The sequence below is a fragment of the Anas acuta genome, chromosome 4, assembly GCF_963932015.1.
Source record: "Anas acuta chromosome 4, bAnaAcu1.1, whole genome shotgun sequence".
In the NCBI taxonomy this organism is placed as follows: Eukaryota; Metazoa; Chordata; class Aves; order Anseriformes; family Anatidae; genus Anas; species Anas acuta.
Genome location: NC_088982.1, coordinates 43,860,881 through 43,879,691, shown reverse-complemented (window position 1 = coordinate 43,879,691; position 18,811 = coordinate 43,860,881). Strand labels below are relative to the sequence as shown.

The 18,811-nt window shown below is 40.6% G+C and overlaps 1 protein-coding gene and 1 long non-coding RNA gene across 7 annotated transcripts in view; both read left to right on the top strand.

Moving 5' to 3' along the window:
- SH3D19 (SH3 domain containing 19) overlaps positions 1-18,811 on the top strand; it is an 80,358-nt gene that overhangs the window by 15,377 nt on the left and 46,170 nt on the right. For 5 of the 6 annotated variants that reach the window (XM_068680933.1, XM_068680937.1, XM_068680936.1 and 2 more), the window contains one exon: positions 3,210-3,249. In XM_068680933.1, coding sequence (XP_068537034.1) covers positions 3,210-3,249 — 40 coding nt within the window. Of the gene's footprint in view, positions 1-2,915; positions 3,250-18,811 lie in introns of those variants that run through there. The other variant, XM_068680935.1, reaches the window with a different exon arrangement.
- LOC137856062 (uncharacterized) lies at positions 3,267-17,620 on the top strand. Its single transcript, XR_011096169.1, has 2 exons — positions 3,267-10,527; positions 15,143-17,620. It is a non-coding gene; the product is annotated as an uncharacterized lncRNA (long non-coding RNA).

Sequence of the window (18,811 nt, the reverse complement as noted above, 5' to 3'; positions counted from 1 at the left end):
CAAAATAAAAGCAAACAAACAAGATAATTTTCCCATGCTTGAAGGCTAAGAAAGTCGCCAGTTAAAGAAACCTGACCCTTTCTAAAAGCAACTGGAATATGACATATATGTCTGCTGCTCAGTTTTGAATGCTGAAAGAAGGCGTAGCATGTCCATGCTACTGATGAAATGCACACAGTATGATTTTCTAAATAAACACCAGATTTGCCAAACAGTTTTGGTATGAATAGCAGATCTTTGTGTCCTGGTGTTTTCCTTGATTCTTCTACAGTGTTTAAAACTTGGCAGCGGTCTTCCCAACCTCAGCCAGAAGTCTCTGACTTCTTCCGCCTCATCTGCTCCACCTGCCAGCTCCTTGACTTCTTGCGCTGTATCCTGCTGCTGAACAAGGATAATCTACTCATCCACGCAGGCTGTATTTGTTAAAGGGCAGGAAAGGTTTAGGAATTCGTACTGTATTTGATGGTAACTGCACACGCAGTAAGAAATTGTATTGCTCGAGTAGTGCAGAGATGGTGAAAGTAGTCCAAGTATCTCACCTGTGGAAGCTTGTTTCTTGAAGGTAGAATCTGTCAGTGGAAGCATAATTCTTGCCTGCAAATTTCCTGTGTCTGCGTGTGGACTGCCTTCCTCATCGTGCATGCTAGTCCAGTGCACACCCAGTGCTTGCTCTAATCTGACGTGCTGTTTTGCCTTCCAGAGTTTAGGATTGAAGGACATACAGTATCATACTGGGAAGACATCATGTCCCATAGTGTTTTCTGGGAATTTATTTCTTTGATGTGAAGGAAAAACTGTAATGCAAGATTTGATTTTCAGATCTTTGCCTCTGTGCTGTCTTCTTGCTTGTTTCTGTTAGAAAAGGTTGCAGAAAGATCTCAGTTGTTGAAGTAGCGTGCAGAGTAAAAGAGCCAGCTGTGGGCATTCAGCTGGGATTTGGATGTGCATTTATATTTTATATATACCTGGATGTGTATGCATGTAACGTGCAATATACATTAAGATTTGCCTGTGTGCTTATGTTTTAGAGGTGTGTGACATTAGTTGAATTGATGCTAGTACATAATACCGAAACAGCATCCAGAATCGCAAAATTAAGGTGCTAAATAGAAAGAGTCAACTCTTTGTGTCTCTTATTATACTTGATACTAAACAAATTTAGAACATTAAATTCATAATAGCAATAAGCATGTACTCTAAAAAAAAAAAAAAATAACTGCATGCTTGTAGGATTATGTTTCCCGTTGTTCTTTTTGGTAAGACCAGAGTATAGGCGGATGATGTTCCTTCTCTGTATTTAGCAGTAAACGAAATGTGTAAGAACAACACTAATGTTTTGTTTTTTCAATAAAATGAAGGAGAGAAGGAAATGCACTGATCTCCTGAGTCAGCAGGCTTCAGTGGCATGGCCAGCCTGTGGTGGATCCGCCAGTTGGATGTGGGCTGAGAGGAGAGCCCACATACGCTGTGTTTACATCTTCTGTGACTCTTTTCTTCTTCTCACTGGTACATCCACACTGCCGTGCTATCGGTGGGAAGGTTGTATCTGATTGCTGCTAGGTGTTGGCTGTGTAAATAACCGGGGACACTGGCAGCAAGCAACAGATGGCAAGCAGATTTAAGTAGGAGGCACTGCCTGCTTTGTTTGTGGTTTTTTTTTTGCATACTCATAGGTAAGGGGGTTACATTGAACAAGTGATAAAGATGGAAGGAGCTTTTTCTGCGTGTCTTTGAACAACGGCTGCTGTAACTCTGGTTTGAGCTATCTCGTGCTGTTTCTAGCAAACAGAGTTGCATGCAGTGTGATGAAATGGAGATTGCTGTGAGTCAGAAACAGTAAATTATATGCTCTGTGGCTATGACAGCTCAATAGGAGCACCTGTGGATGGAAAAAGCATTAGTATTCCTTTGGGCACTGTTGACATGATCTTTTTTACCACTTTATCAAAACGTAATCAAATGAGCATGTAAAACTTGGGAGAAGAGAATATTTCTTCTGTACATGAGATAAAACTATACGAACAAACATGCTAGTAAAAGAAGAAGAAATTTTAGCTCAAGTGTGGAGCTTAGGGTTCAAAATACAGTCTGTAAGTATTATTTTTTTTTTTTTTTAAGAGGACTCTTACTCATCAAGGTAGGGAAGCTTTTCAGTAAACTGTTACTAACAGGGAAAATAGCTTTCTCTTGTCTAGACTCACTGATAGAATCAAAAGCAAAATCACAATGGTCAGAGTTGATTATATATAGGTGTAAGAACACCCTTCTAATTGCATAGTAGATCTTTTTGTTATAAATAATTTTAAACCCACGAATTTTAGAAAATATGTATTTTAGGAGGACATAAGTCTCACTTTTTTTCAATCATTTCAAAAATCTTGCAGTAAGAGATGTTCTGGACTTAGAGTGTAACTGAGTGTGTGGATTCTAATAACATAATAACCTGTTTTATGATGCTTGTTTGTTGAATCTTGCTCTTAGAAGTGTTTTCTACTTTCTTTTTGTATCAGAGCTTTCAGAAATCAATCAAGATGCAGAAATGTCTCTGGGGATGATTCTAGGAACTCATAAATTAGTCAGCAAAAGCAGTTTATCTGAGGTCATGTGATTGTACTGTGTAGATGTTAGTTGCTGGTCAATGTCATTAGTGCAGATAAGCTGCTTGACATAGTCATTGAATAAACAAAACCCTTTGTGAAAGCACAGAAAGATTCCATATCTGGAACACCCCGAAGCCGAAGAGTTAATGACGGGCCTGCACTGGATTCAGTGTATTTGCAGATGTTGCTGCAACCAACTGCTGATTTTTCTCCCATCCTGTCAGGGAACTCTGCCAGCCATGATTCATGGAATGATTTTTTTGCGCTGAGTAATCTGTGGTTTTGCTTTTTTCCTCTTCCCTCCCTCTTATTTTTACCCTAAACTAAAGTCTTATTCATTTTAGCTAAAGGGAGGGGAAGCTTCTAAAGCATTAAAACAAAACATGAAATACACACTGTTTGGAATAGAGGAATTTTAATAAATGTTAAGCTTGCAGTGATATTACTTTTTCTCAGGCAGAATAGTGCAGTGTAGAAAAACAGTTTTATGGCAGAATCAGCTTTTGTTTTTGCTAGTCCTGTGGTGTGACAGTTTTTTTAAGACTTTTGTGCTAGTATTGCTAAAGAACATCCAACTTTTGTGCTGATACTATGCCTCCTTTCTCACAGATCGCTCTGAAAGAAATAAGCCAGACTGCCGCTCTTCAGGGTAAGAACCATATTCCTGTGTTTATTTTTCCCTTCTTTTCCTTTTTTTTTTCTTTACTTTCCTTTTATGGGGTCAATTAGGAAATTAGCCAAAAAATAAAAATGCCTTTCTTCAACTCCTCTGTTTTGGTAACAGTAAGAAAATACCCAAATAACTTTGTGATAAAAATAATTGTGTAATATTCCCTAATTTTTCAAGGAATTAACAGGGTTCACTACACTGTAACTCTGTGCGCTCAAAGTCCGAAAGGCTTGTTTATGTATCGTGTACAGGGTTGTTTTGTAAAACTGTGATTTAAGACAAGAAGCACTTACGACTTTTGCTTCTGTGTTCTTTGGAGCATTTGCTTTTGTAGCAGGGAAAATAATTCTTGACTCAGTCAAGAATAGCAACACTTAACTCTGATCCTATCATACCTAAGGTTTCAAAATTGGGCGAAACAAACAGGTATTGAGCAAAACACGTGTGCACACATTTTATTTTTATCCAGAATTTCCATCAGGAATTGCCATAGACTTTGAAAGCTATTGATTTGTAAGGCCGCATTTTCTCTTAAGCTACTGAAAATTCTCTAGTTCTCCTCCTTATATTCTCTCATTTGAGGAAAACAAAACAAACAACAACAACAAAACATTTCTTTCCCTTTTGCCTTATTTCCAAACTCTTCAATCAATTCTTCTCCACAGAATAAGATCTCCTCCATATCCCTTGGTGGATAATAGGATTTTAATGAAGTTCAGTGATTGAGCAGGCTAGTTAGCAGTGGTTCACCCTTGTGAAATGCCTTTCCAAAGGACACTGCTGGTGCCCAGCCTTCTGACATAACATGGCATGACCTTTTCATTTTATTTTAGGCTATTTTTTTGTTGTTGTTGTTACTATGTTTTTACAGTACACTGGGGTAGTTTTCATAGTTAGAAGAACAGAGGGAGCTGTAAGAAGGAGCTGTATCTACTACGCATTGCAATGGAAGAGAGGGTGCTTATCCTGTCCCTCCCAAATCCCCAACAGCACTGTAGCTGTTTCCAGCTGTGTGCTTCTGCAATTGCAGTGGAATATTGTCTTTGATTACTCGTATCTGCTTGAAAGGAAATAGAGACTGGTATTTTATAATTAAAAATGCTTATTCTTTTTTCTTTAAAAGATGCAGTTGTTGTCTACATGCTTAAACTTTTATTAGATTATAGTACAATAAATTCAAATGTATTCAAATAATTATCAAAAGGAAATCTAATTTTATCAAAATGTTTAATACAAGGTTGAAACAGGTTCAGTCTGTTCCCCCTTCATGTGGCTGGTCCTTCCCACCAGTACCGTTTTTCTCTGCAGTGTATTTTAGAAGTTCTAATTTGTAACCAAAAGAAAAGGTTTTTAGTATCACCCTCCCCCCCCCCATTACAGTTGCAAAGAATTGAAATTACAAACATGGACCAACCCTGACAATAAAATACTGCCCTAAATTGTCTGGGTTACAGATTGCAAATTCTTCCATGGAAAGCACAGAGAAATTAACAGGCTCATGCAAGTTGCTCATCATGTTGAAGAAAATGCAGCTTCCTAGTATTTCATTCTTGTCAGTAGTGCACTTAGTTTCTAACCTGTTAAACATCTAGGTATCTTCTATCACCTTCTCAATTTCACTGGCCGCTGGTATCATGTTAGTTCAGCTTTATAGGATGAGCTGTGTGGAAGAAAAATGACTGTGAAAAGGATAGCGTGGTTTTGTGCATGTCCTGCTGCTCTTTCTAGGCCAGAGGTGACCAGAGCCAACCTTAGTTACATGACATGCTCTGCTAATTGATACTGCTGCACTCTATGGTTTATCTTGTGTTATCATGGAAGCCTAATCCTATGGTGACAAATTGCTGGGTGACGTTCTTCTTATCCCTAGTCTGTCCATACCATCTTTGGGAAGAGAGCTGCAGCCACAGGAAGACCAGCATTCCTTGCTATAAAAACTGAGGGAAAACTAAATAGTGAAGCATCCAAGACTTGAAGTGCAGTGCAACACTTCTCTTATAACATGGGCAACATTTCAGAGCTGTGTGAGTTACATCAAGGACCATTTCATGGCTTATACCATTTTTTGATGAGCTACTGCATCCATGACCTCCTCTCTGGAGGCAGCTCATGACAAAGGAAAGACAAAGCAAAATGACCCAAGGCATCTTTTCTATTTTTTCCTTAAGCTGCATGTTGTGGGATGGATCTCAAAAGTGCAACGTAACATCCTTCTCATGATCTAAAGTTGAACAAAATAACCGTGCACATCATTGTACTTGAATGCAAGGCCTATTAACAAGAATTTCTGCACTAGAATTAGTATGAAAAAATGGAGGTGGGCATGGGGACACTAGCTGACCACATGGAGAGATGCAATGAGCCTTAAGAAAAGCAGATATCTGAAGATGAAGCAGTGGGTATAAATGTGGCTAAGAGACAGTTGAAGAGGTAGTATTTTATCCCAGTGTTCCACGCTCATGATACAAGATTTCACCAGGGCTTTGGATGAAATAGAGACCAAAAAAAAAGGAGGAAAAAAAAAAAAGCCCAATCATCACCACACCCCAAATTCTTCTGAGGCTCTGAAAGGCTAAGTTTTAGTCCAGAGCGTGATCAGCTTAGTAAAAAGATCATATGACAATATTTCTTGTGATTTCTTGTGATCCCTGGAGTGGGACCTAGCGTAAGGCTGGTAAGTCTGGGCATTGGATGAACCAAAGATGATAAGAAATGGTTTTAAAGGGGGGAAACATACCCTTGATATTGCTTACAAAATATGCTTTCGATACACTTAGCTCTCTTGACAATTAGCAACTGTCCACCTTGTAGGAGAGATTGGATCAAGTGAGGAGTAGCAGAAAAGAGCCTGTGGATATCTTCATGTACCACTCTGCATGGATTTTTGCATTAAATATTAGCACATAAGTAAGATTGAAACAGATGTCCCATTAATCTAAATAACACCTATTGCTATGTTAGGTTGTTATCTGGAGACATTTAATTTCATGACCTGATATTACCCATCCTCCAATTATTAAATTCCTGACGGTATTAAAAATATGTCTACACTGGCAACAATGATCTGTAATTATCATTATTTCTTGATTTTACTGTGAGGTCATGCACTGTTGGCTCTGATAGCTTCATGTCATGCACTGCTGTAACACGGGTCAATTAGGTCAAAAGAAGTAGACACTTTAGCCTTACGCCTCTAAATGTTTTCACACTGCAAATTACATGACTGTAAGTTAATAGAAGACTTCAGGCATCCACATGTTCGCAGCTAATCCTGAACATGAGTAAATCTCATAGAAGGAACTGGATTAACTAGACTGTTGTTTTTTTTTCCATGTGGGATAAGGATTACAGATCACAAAATCCAGAAACACAGCTGTGTAATGTGATCTAATTCATTGTAGTTGCCTCGACCTTGGAGATGAGAGGGTGAAGGTAGCTGAAGACTGCAACAATTTATTGGCAGGTTTAATAGCGTATCAATTGCTTGAAGTCAAATAAGGGATCTTGATTTTTAAATCTGGGAGACTACTGTGAAAGTTTGTCCTCAAAATGGAGAGTGTGTGGGGGAACTAGCTCATTCCTACAGCAGATTCTAGGTTTTACTGCTGCATAGTATACATTCTGCCTACATTGTTGTGTAGTGTATATCCTGTCTATTTGTAATGTACTAACGCTCTTTTCCAGCTTGTCATCTTCATTTGATTGAACAAAATTGGTCTGTTTTCATTTAAAATATGTCAAGTCAACAATACAAACAGACACAGCATTTCTTTTGTTCCTTTATAAAGAAGCACTCTAAGTAGCTGATCAAAGGGGCTACAGATTCTTTTGGTGAGCTTCTGGTAAACCAAGCTGTCATTTCTATGAATGGTATTTTGTATATGACTTTGGTTTTAGGTTTTTGTGTAGCAAAATTCCATTAGTGAATGATTCTCTGCATTTCTCTTTCCTCTGCTATTTAATGTTGATTTTATGAAATTGTGTTTATTAAATATTTCAGTGATGTTTTAACTGTAGCTTAAAAATGTGTTTTGCCAGGCCATTTGTTGAAGCATCACCTGAAAACACCTTTTAATTAGGATCTTATGCCTTTAGCAGGGCAGGTAGCGAGTCTTAAGGCACAGTTCAGACAATATAGTGGAACTCTACTCACTTTCCAGTTAAATTGATACACTTGTACAATTTGTACGATGGCTATAAATCAATACGCTTTTGACATCTTGAGAAAACAGACAATAGAAGGATTTTCTGTGTTGCAACCATTACAGTCAGTCTGCAGTAAGTCGTTTAATAATTCTAGCTTTGTGTATCTGAAGGAGAATGTGAGTGACCTTTCCTTCACCCTACAAATGTTGCTAGCTCCCAGATACGGAAGTTTATGTTTCTAGATTGAAGCCTTTCACAAATTGCTGCTAACAGCTGTGTGTTTAACAAGGAGAGGTGTTTTGTCATCAGGAGTAATTTCACTATTAATTTTGTGGGCCATTTAACAGATTTTGCACATCTTAGGTAAATTTCAGTTCAAGGTCAGTGTACTGGAAATGGGCATTGTAAAGAGTGAGAGGTACTCCTGTAACCCTCTGTTGGCCTCTAGGTTCTTTGTTGTATTTTAGTTAACAGTGCAATGTGGACAGACTTCTGATGCTACTGCTAGATCAGGTAATGTCTTTTTCTAGTCAAGTCTTGAAATCCTCCCCAGGAGAGAGAGAGATTGAGCCTGGTGATCCAGCTAATTTTCAGCACGCTGACAGCCTGCTTGCCTGTCTCATACTAACTCGACTTCCAAATGATAATGCCGTGGGAGTTAGTGTTAAAAGAACCAGTCAAAATCTAATTCTTTAGTTCAAACATTGGGTTGCTTTATCCAGGGGGACCACATTCATTCCTACAAGCATCCTGATACCTTGTTTTTCACTGTTGTCATTCAAAGGCTGTGTATTATCCCCTGGAGAAGTTTGCAATACGTTGTCAATGCAGCTGTTTACCCAGAGGAATATTTCAGTCTTTCACCCCTTCTAGCCAGTGTTTCAGGCTGTAATGCAAATCCGAAGTCTGAGACTTGGAACCTTGCTGACACTTGATGTGAAAGGGAGGGGAAAGGTGTGGATGTGTGACAAAGCAAGGGTAAAAGCCTTAGGACACCTTTGGGTTGTGCTTAGAAGAATGAACAAATGTTGGGGATGATGCTTGTTTTACTGCTGCATTCTTATTCTTTATAATAAGCCTTCAGAATTTTTAAGGCTGAAGTGTAGCAAGTTACTCTTACTCTAAGCATACTTCTAGGGTGTGGAAAAAATGAAGATCTTATGTTTGTGTGTTCCCAGTAGGTCAGAGATTGATGTATGAAGAAGTGTTTGTCCAGAAAGCTCGTTTCCTTCCCGGGCCCTGAGGATACAGTTTCACAATTGCCACGAGCTGAGCTAAGCCTGTGCTGCTCCAGAAGGAGCGACCGTTCCCTCCTTTGGGCTGTTATCAGTGCTCATGTGGTTAGTTGGATCAGCAGGCTCATCTCCAAGGAGAAAAAGAGCTGCGTCTCCATTTTACAGATGAAGCGGGTTCAGCAGAGGGAAGCAGAGCCAGACAATAAATCAACGGTAGAGCTGGAAGACAGGGTCTTGATAACATGACTCTTGTTGTTGACATCTAAAAAGTAGGATCATGTGGCTCTTTTTTTTTTTTTCTTTTTTTTTTTTTTTCCCCTCCTTCTGAGACCTGCATTTTACATTCGGTCACTTGGAGCATGGTGTAATCCCATTGGTTAAATGTGGGTTCAAACTGGTGTAACTTCAGCCTGGAATCTGCTTATGTGTCTTTCTTCTGTTTATCGTGTTTTTCTGGGAAGCAGCACATGCTGTGCACGTCAGGGATGTGCCTCCCTGGAGAAGCATAAGCTGGAGCAATTTTGTGCAGCAGATTTCTTTGATAGCTGCCTTGCCCCAGTAAATCATTATGTTTGATTTCTTCTTTGCAATGTTAATTTTCCCTGCTCAGTTTATACACGTCTCTAAATGAGAAATAAAATATCACAGGTAAAGCAGAGGAATTAATAGCAGATGGGTTAGGCTTAGTTGTTGGCAATTAGGGATCTTGTGGATGTCTAGAGTCTATTGCTACAGATGTTTGTTTTAATGCCACCAATTCTTCACTGTTGTGCTGGGGATTTTTGGCTATTTCTCTTCCAGATAGCAGTGAAGAGTTGTTGTGGAGGGAGCATCCTAGCCAAAGTTCCAGATTCCTTAACCCTAAGCAGAGAAGAGGGATTTGTTTTAATAAAAGAGCACTCTGTTCCTGGTTTCTGCAAAGGGAATTTGAAGGACTGGCTGCTTTGGTGCCCTGAACAACCCCTTCCGTTGTGTGGGCTGCTCTCCAGTGCTAATGCTAATTCATAATGGAAAATAATGCTGAGAATGAGATGGTTGTTGAAGGAATAAAGAGAGACGGGTTCACCCTCCTCCTTCATTCAGAGAGTTTCAGTGCTCCTTTGGGAGCCCTGTAAACAAGAGCAAGTTTTGCTGTTCATCACCTTTCTGAGCAGGTTCCAGTGGAAGGTACTGAGAACCACCTGGGCACCAGGCTGCTCTCTGTGTGGATTGGGACAATTACCTGGAGTGTAAGCAACTGTGGCACACCTTAGTTCTATAAGGGTAGTTTCAGGAAGCACACAATTACCCATTATTATTCTAATTATCGTGCTTTCCTTTTAAAAGAAGTTTTGGGCAATTTCACTTTTTCCCTATAAGACAGCAATAATTCTCTTTAAAACATCCAGATGGTTTTCTCTTTAAACCCCGCAGAAAATACACAAGCTCTAGGGTGGATGGAAGCTATGGGGAGAACTGGAATTCTCTGTTTATAAGTAACATGTGAGGAGCCAAATTAATCAGGCATGGTTTTAATTCTCCTGTATGATTATTCGTTCGTTCCAAAGACGTTTAAATGACAAATAGCACATGAAATTCAGCCGGTGGATGGGAGAGAGGGCTGGAAGAGAATTCTTTCCAAAGGTATTTGTAATCGTCTGAAAAAAAAACAGTAATTTTTCTAGAAGGAGGAGGAGCTGCTAGGGGAAGCCCATGGGATATGTGTCCGGGCCGAGGAGGCAGACTTGCCTGGTTGTAAACATCCAGCTCAGAAGAAGCAATCGCTCAGGTTCTCCCTGAAAAAAATCGCATATTGGTATTTTAAGAGTGCTGGAGCTGATACATGGGCTTTGGTGCATTTCCCTGAGGATCTGTGTAGGTTTCTTGTTGGACTCAGGTCAGTATCTACATTTTCCTTCACCTCTGGAATTTGAGTGGGAGAGTTCAGTTTGCGTTGTTGGTTTCCATGGCCTCTTTCTCTGATGTGCACAAGAGGCAAGAAATTGTTACTTTTTCCCTTTTTTCTCTTTTTATGTAGGGCTTACCTATTTTGTCATTTTATTTTAACTTATTCTTTGATGTTTGCAGATCATTTCAGTACAGGTAATTGGTTACTTTAAGTAGCATCTGATTTTGGCAGGTTGAACGTTGAAGCAAATGATTACATACTCTTAAAAAGCATGATACAGTTGCATCCTGACTGTCTCGTGGTAGAGAGCTATTCCTAGTGAGGTCTGTCATATGGAGAGCTTCTTCCATCTTACTGTATTTACCTCGTGCTTGATGTGCGTTTTGCACAGCTGTGTATTAATCTCTGGTTCTGTCATTTGTGAGAAAGGTTGCATTTCTGATTTTGCTACAAAATTTCTCCTTTCAAAGGCATTTTGCTCAGTGCAGGTATCGCAATTTGAATGTAATCCCTGTTCTAAACGTAGTCCCTGTTTGTCCTAGTTTTGGCCAGCTGCAACAAACCACAGGCTCACCTGACTGAGTACTAACCCTTAGTAGGGCTGTGAGGGCACCAGGGATGAGCTGCTTTTGTGTCTGTTCCCAACTGCCTCAGCTGCAGGAAGTGAGCTAAGATTCAGCAGTGCAAAGAGACATCGCCTCTTCCCTTGGAGGCTACAACCAGTGTGGTCACAGGTAGGTCCCTTGCTACAGAGGACTGAAGTTAGATCACACAACCCTAACTGTGGAAAGTATTTGGAAGGTAAGGGCTTTATAAGTACATATAGTCACATCTTAATTTTGGCAGTTGTTACAAGAGGTTTGTCTTCTCTTCTCTATATAGTGAACATTCCCAATCTCCTAAGGCATGAGGCAAAGGCTGATTTTTAGTTAAAGAGAGAATCCAAATCTAATTACATCATTCGAACCACAAATAATGGTTACTTAGTTGAATCTCTCTGTTGATCCACAATATAATACTTAGTAGTTCCAGCAAAAGAAGTACATGAGTGATCTCACATCACACTAAGCAATGTTCTTGCCTGGAATAAATGCTTGGTGGGAAGAAATAACTTTGTTTTCTTTATCGCAGTCCTTCTATTCCATGTAACGTGGACTTCTGCTTCCCCATCTCCTCACACACTGATGTTTAGTATCAGCACAGTACTGGCTCAAACAATTCTGATAGCATTTTGGGATTGGACCACTTCAGGAGGTTTCCCTCCTCTTCTGGGAATACAGCTTCTTATGGGCACCTGCTTTGAAGACCACTGTTTTTTTTATTACTTTCTTTTCACTGCCTCTTCTAAAACACTCAGCCCATGATTAGCTAAAAGCTACTCCTGCTCCTAAAAGGTGTAGGTTTGACATCTTGGAAGGAAGAGCAGTGTCCTGAGACAAGGACAGCAGTGACAGCTATAGGAGAGGCTTTCCAGCCACACTACTGCTGTATGGGACAGAAGATCATTTTCATTGCTGCCCCATCTGTCTTTTTTCTTCTGAGGCATAACAGGGAAACGTGTTCTGTTAAATGAACATTGTACTCTGTGAACAGACTTCCAATGCTCTCTGTTAATAACAGCAGTTAATTTTTTTTTTCAGTATAGAACACATCTGAAATGATGACTTAGTAATTCATGTAATTGCTGTTCCCATACTGTCTTCTGTGTTTGTTTGTTTTTTTTTTTAAATGACGTCTGTTAGTATTTGGATTGACAAAAATGCTCCTTAGTGCAGTAACTGCCTTGCTGCAGGTGCTAAGCAGGTATTTTGCTTTGTGTAATACAGATGTAGTTGAACTGCAATAAAAAAAAAAAAAAAAAAAAAATTATTAATATTCTTGGAGCTTAATTATAAATTGCCAAAAATCTTTCCACAGAAGAAAAAAAAAAAGATTTAGAAATGTCATCAAAAGGTAAACAACACCACATTATTTACCTTTTAATTAGAACAGCTGAAGTAACTGGAAGAAATGTCCAAGGTTTTAAACAGGCAGCCTCCTTCCATCCTGAAAGACATCTAAGGATCTGTAAAAGTGGCCTTTCTGGAGCAGACAAAAGGTCCATCTATTCTCATGTGCTTACTCTGTCTTGCTTATGTCCAAAGCAGAGGCGTAGGGAAGAAGATGAGGAAAAAACCAAGCATGTATTGGAAGGCATCCATGTATTCTGTCAGCATCCAGATTTACGTGACTCAGGGGTCTCTTGAGAGAGTTGTTGCTTTGTATTTAATAGCCCTCGATGGGTTTTCTTTAATTTATTTTTTTTGAATGCATAGAGGCTTTTAGTATTCACAGGGTTGTGCAGCAAGAAGTGCCATAGCTTAACCTTGTGTTGTATGCAGAGAAGTCTTTTTGGCTCTTTTGAATTTGGTGCCAGCTACTTTTGTATAAAGCTTTCCATGTCGTGTAGTGTAAGAGGCTGAGCGGCCATTCCCTGCAGAACCGTAGGATATCTGCACTTGGAAGGGACCCACAAGGTCCACGGAGTGCAGCTCCTGTGGCTTTGCTATTTCTTGAGGAAATTATCATGCAGTTCTTCTGGGTTTGCCTTGGTTGTGTTCATCAGTTAGGCGGTTGGAAGGAAAAAGTCACCATTACTCCTGGAGGCCCAGAGGCGTGTTAAAAGGGGAGAGGGAAGTGAAGTTGTTGGCTGATGTGAAAAAGATTAGGGACAGTTTCCTGCCTTTGGAGTTACAGGTATTGCCAAGAGTGGAGGTCAGCGAAATTACCTGCTTTGTTGTCTGGATCCACAGCCTTTAAGTTGCACTGGAGATTTAAAAAAAAAAAAAAAAAAAAAAAAGTAATTTAAAAAAAATCTTAATGATTTGATTTGGGCTCAAGGATCAGAGATCAGAGACTGGTTACAAGGGTAACCCCACTGGTAGTTGGTTGTTCTGTCCTTTCGGTTGCCCAGATGAGCTGAATCTGCTACTTAGTACTTCCTGAATTTCCTCTGCCTACCTGGCTGATGGCAGGCAAGTGGTGCATTGATCCAAGTGCAGGGATAAGCATGTGGAAGGCGATGTGTTTGGGGGATTTGGCAGGCTAGGGAGGAGCACTGATGTTTGTGGCTCTGAAATGTCCTGGCAAGGTGTTCCTTACAGCTGCTGCTCCAGGAAGGTCCGGTTCAGTCTGTTTTACAAGGTGTTTGCTCGTGAGGCTAAATTTGGTTGAGTGGCGAAAGGTGATGATAGTGATTATGTCTTCCGAGCTGTAACCATCCATTAGAGGCTGCAGTATTTATTATTTTGCAATGTAATTTGAGGTCCCCGATGTTTAAGGCAGCCAGGCTATATGACTGAGGGTGGAGGAAGTTCTTTTTGTCGTGCAGGGCATTTTCACGGTGACCTGCTCGAAGATGAGATCTGCTTTACAGGGGAAGCGTCCCCAGTGGGTAAAGGCCTTCTCCCGGTTGGTGAGGTAGGTATTTTGTGTGCTCTTAAAGCAACATCATTGCCTGCCTTTGGGGGTTTTGTAGTGTGTTTGGCATAGATGCAAGTTTTGTAGGTGTAGGTGTGATTTTAAGCTTGATGGCTGATGCCTCTGTTTCACTTGGAAAAGAATTTTAGTATCTAAAATCTTGAATCTTTTTCCCCAGCTTGGGCTAAGAAAGATACTAGCTTTACCAGTACGCTATACCTTGCCTACATACTTGCACACTCAGAATAACAAGGCTGCTATTACCTGAAAAATAATCTGTGAAGTGTGTCTTTTGAGAATGGTTGACCATAATCTCAGAGTTGCTGAATCTTTGCAAATGAATAAAAAACTACTGCAGTTTAAGATCATACTTAAACTTAAGAGACAGGCATTGTAGACCTGCAGATGTATGAGTGTATGGTTTGTTGTTAAACAGTGCAGATTTCTAAGGAGTCATTGTCTGTATTTGTAACCAAAATCTCTGCCAATATTTGTGGTTTTGAAGAAAAGGAAGCGTTTCGGTGTTCATGGAGGCAGGGCAGGGGAAGAGCATATAGGCAAACATGCTGTTTCTCTGAGCTGCATGCAGGGCACTTTCTGGAAAGATAGGTTGAGTGAAGGGTGTGGTTATGAGATTTTAATTTACAATTTCTGTGCTCTGTGCTTTCTGTAAGGGCCACTGTTGTGAGTTCATGGACCTAATGTCTTGTAGGGTGTAACTTTGTGAGTCAACAGTCCACTGGAACAAGATGTGATCGCACATGAGCATAGTTTTAACTTTTGTGATGCTTTAACATGGGAGGGCTCAAAATGAGTTTCTGCTGCTCATAAATGATTATTTAGATATTCATTTATTTATTTTATGTATTTAATAAATGATCAGTTTGAAGCCAGTATGTCTCTGTATATGGATGACCTTGTAAAATTCTTACACAAATTTTTGGCTGCTGCTTCACATTTACAGTGTAGAAGGGTTTATGCTTTGTTGGGTTTCTTTTTGGTCGTGAGTTAATAGGCTTCAGTCTATTCTATGCATATGTATTGATAAATCTGTTTTATAGGCCACCCCTCTGCAACAAATGTCTTTGCTCTCAACATATGCCTGCAATGAAAATGAGAAAATTCCTTTTGTTTCCTCACTCAGTTAAAGCTTAAACTCCAGCACATTTCATGCCGCTTATTTGGCTCAGACGGATTACAAAGAAGTAGAATTAGGCAAAAGGAGCGTGACAGTCCTACATGTCAGAGGGCTCAGCGTTGGCCGACACACTTAGAAATTCTCAGAGATTCTCAGCTGATTTTTTGGAACCGAGGTCATGCCGGCATCGAACGCTTCGTGATCCCACTTCTGTGGCTGCGGTTGAACTTTATGTTTTGGATGCTTCTCAAACAGCTGGCTTTTATATTACAGAACTGGAATTGTGTGCTGTTAATCTCTGACTAGGCAGGATGCAGATAGTATCTTAACTGCTGAGTGTAAAAGCTATTTGGTAGTGTCCCTTGGAAGTGACACTCAATTATCAACCTACTGGAGGCCTTAAGATGCCTCGAGATTCCCCTGGAACTCCTTCCTCACAGATATGCCAGCATCTTCCTTGAAGGATGCACAATAACTGAAACAAACGGACCTGTATTTTCCCAACTATGTTTGCACAGGAAGCAAATCTAGGCAAAATAAGTAACACCTATGCCTTGCTCCCTCTGTTTGATTACAGCTCTGGAGTCTTTGAAGTCTGAAGACTTTCAAGTACCTGAGCTTTCTCCTCTGGATTCCTCACTTGCAGCTCATTCCTGCAGGCAGCACCCTTAGTTCCTGCTTGTTCTCCTCTGAAGACATGCTCTGGTGTGTTTCTGCTCCTAAGCCTCACGGCCTTTGTTTACAGCAGGCCAGCAGAAGTGACTGCTTTGGGTGATTCCTCACCCCACAGCCTCACTTTTTCTCTTTGTTGACCTGGAGGCAGCTGGTTTTAGTAGGTGCTGAAGATACTTCCTTTCTTTTATATACACTGAAGATACTACTTTGTTGTAAAGCAGAATGTTCCCTGTTTTGGTAGTATATCATTATTAATACTTCTAATCCTAATATGAGGATATTCACATACCACTTTTCCCCCTTTTACAAACCTTTAAGCTTAAAGATAACCTTGCCACTATAATTACATTCTCTATGAAGTACACAGACTATTAAAGAAAGTCTAATATCCATACTTTATAATAGTTAAAGACCTGTAAAGATGCCTTGAATCCTGCGGGTCTGGATCAACAGGTTTTCTCTATGCCTTTGTCCTGCTCATCCTTCATTATTAAAACAGGTTTTTCTCATCTGTGAGGTCAATTACAAAGGTTCTGGAGCTCACTCAGCCACCAGATTGTGTTGTGATGTACAGAGATGTGTGAGGCAAGCAGGATGACCTGTCAGTGGCCACTGAGGGCTTTGATTTGCTGACTGAAATGCCACTGCAAATAGTTGAATCAAAGAGCCATTCTTGAGAAAGAAGCTTCGTTTCATTCTGCTTACCTGCAGAAGTAGGGCACTGTCATCTCACACCATTTGTAAATGCACAAACTTTGTGGACTTCGATGGTAAAGAATTTGCATCTGTAAAAGCTGCAGTTTACAGTTAAGTCTTTTTATCTGGTAGAGGCTTCTTCCCTACATTTTTCACCCTTATTCTATTTACTACCAAGATTAAATTGTCATTAAAGCATTTGCAGTATTATTTCTAAATTTCCATTGAGACGTATTAGCAGAGATATCACAAAAGTGAGTACAAATTGTTGCTAGATAGGTTAGACTGTAGATTCTTAGCTGTTACAGAGGGGCCGAACTCTTCAATAAGCAGGGCCCTCCGTTCTTGTCATACACATTTTGATGGGAGATGAAATCCATAAACAGACAGTGAAGACTGAGAAAACTTGAATAATGCCCTGACAATTTGCAGCTCGGGTTGTCTGAAGGAAAATGTAAAGTGAAAAGGGGAATTCTGTCTAGCGTGTCTGTAGCTCTGGATCAGGAAAGTGTTAATTCAGGGTACACATGAACTGAGTGATTTGGATTCACACTAAAATTCGGGGTGTTTTAGCTTCAGGATCTAAGCTGGACATCGTTAATTGGGGAAGCTGTTGCGGCCTGATGGCTGCAGTTAGCTGCAAGGATCAGTGGGTGAAATGTTATCATTTGCTGCCTTGATCTGCTTTGACTTCCTTCCAGTGTCCTGCCATGAAATTGAAGGTTCAGTGGCTGAAATACCATCCCCAAGTATGACAGTGACAAGCACATGAATATGGAATACGTGGCTGAAGCAATAGCTAGAAAGCCATTTCTGAAACCATCTCCCTACGCTGATCAATGTGAGCTGTTCTAATTAGCCGAGCAGCTGGGTTTTAGCTGCTTCTTAACTACGTCCTCACTTATCCAGACAGTGGGAAGTCACAGTTGCTCTGTTCATTTAGTGATGCAGAAGCAGACATCTTCAGCATAGTGATGAGGATTGAATTGTAACAGGGCTTTATTACTGCTTTGGGATTGCTTGCTTGTGGGGCCAGGCCCAAGAGAGGTAAAGTGGTACCAGGGTGAGTCTGATTTCCTAAATCAGTAGTACTGAGCACTTGATTTCTTCGGTGACTGTATCTTTATTAGTACCCGCAGAGCCACGGGGTGCAATACCCCTTTAGCTAGCAGGGAAGGTGAGGGCGTGTCTTCATGTTCCAGAGCAGCCACGGTGGTGCCAGGCTGCTGCCAGCTGCTTGCTGCTGGTGCTCATCTGATCTCCCAGCGAGCCAGCCTGGGCAACCAGCACGAGCAGAAAGCCAAACCACAGCAGTGAATCAGCTGATGCTGAAGGGCGAGAAGAACAGCTGACCCGAGGCAGAGCCAGCGTTTGGTGATTTGCTGCATGCTGGAAGTGAGTCACGGGCTAAAGGTCGGGTTTTGTGCGTGGAGGCTGAGCTGCTTCCCACAAGGACAGCCGCTGGCCTCCCTGGCTGCCCCTTCCCACCACCTCTTGCATCACCCTGGTGCTTGTGGGGCGCTGCAGCCAGCTGGAGCAGTCAGCCTGTCTGCCTGAGAACTAATTGGGGTGTTTGTTATTAGCAAAATCACGTGGCGGATCTGGCAGACGTGCAGCCATGTCAGCACCAGCCCAGGAGGACTGGTGAAAATGGAGAGCCTATGCTGGCTGTGCACTCTCTGTTTGTCTTACACCAAGGGAGAAACTAAACCTCGGGTCCATGCGTCACGTAAACTAACAGCTCTGTCCTTGGCCTGCCATCTGCGTGGTGGTAAATTCAGTCTTTTGCACCAGCCTTAATTTTTCTTTAGAAACACTAACATCTTTCTGGAGCTCAGTCTGCAGTGAAATCATTGTATTTTGAATATTTTGATTGGAATAATGTTTTCTAAATAATATTAACAGCTTCTTAATAAGCTTTAAAAAGATGACTTTGTGGTACATTGGCTCTTAGGAAGTTAGTGTGATTTCTAGGGGAGCTGAGAGGAGCACATCATGCCTTTCATTATCCTAGTGTTTTACCTCACAGTGATTTCAACATCAGCTATTGAAAAACTCTTGGCTGATGTTCCAGTAAATCACAAGATATTAAAAATAGCAATGTTTTAACTTTTTGAAGTGCCTGTGTAAAGAGTCAATAATTATCACAACTGAAATGTGTTAAATGCCTTTTACGCGGGTGTGTCAACCGAAGGATGGATATCTTGAGAAAAATCTTATATAACATGATATGAAGGATAAATGTTCGGAGCAGATGCTTCATTGTATTTGTTTTTTAGAACACGTGATTGTCCTTTTTTTCAT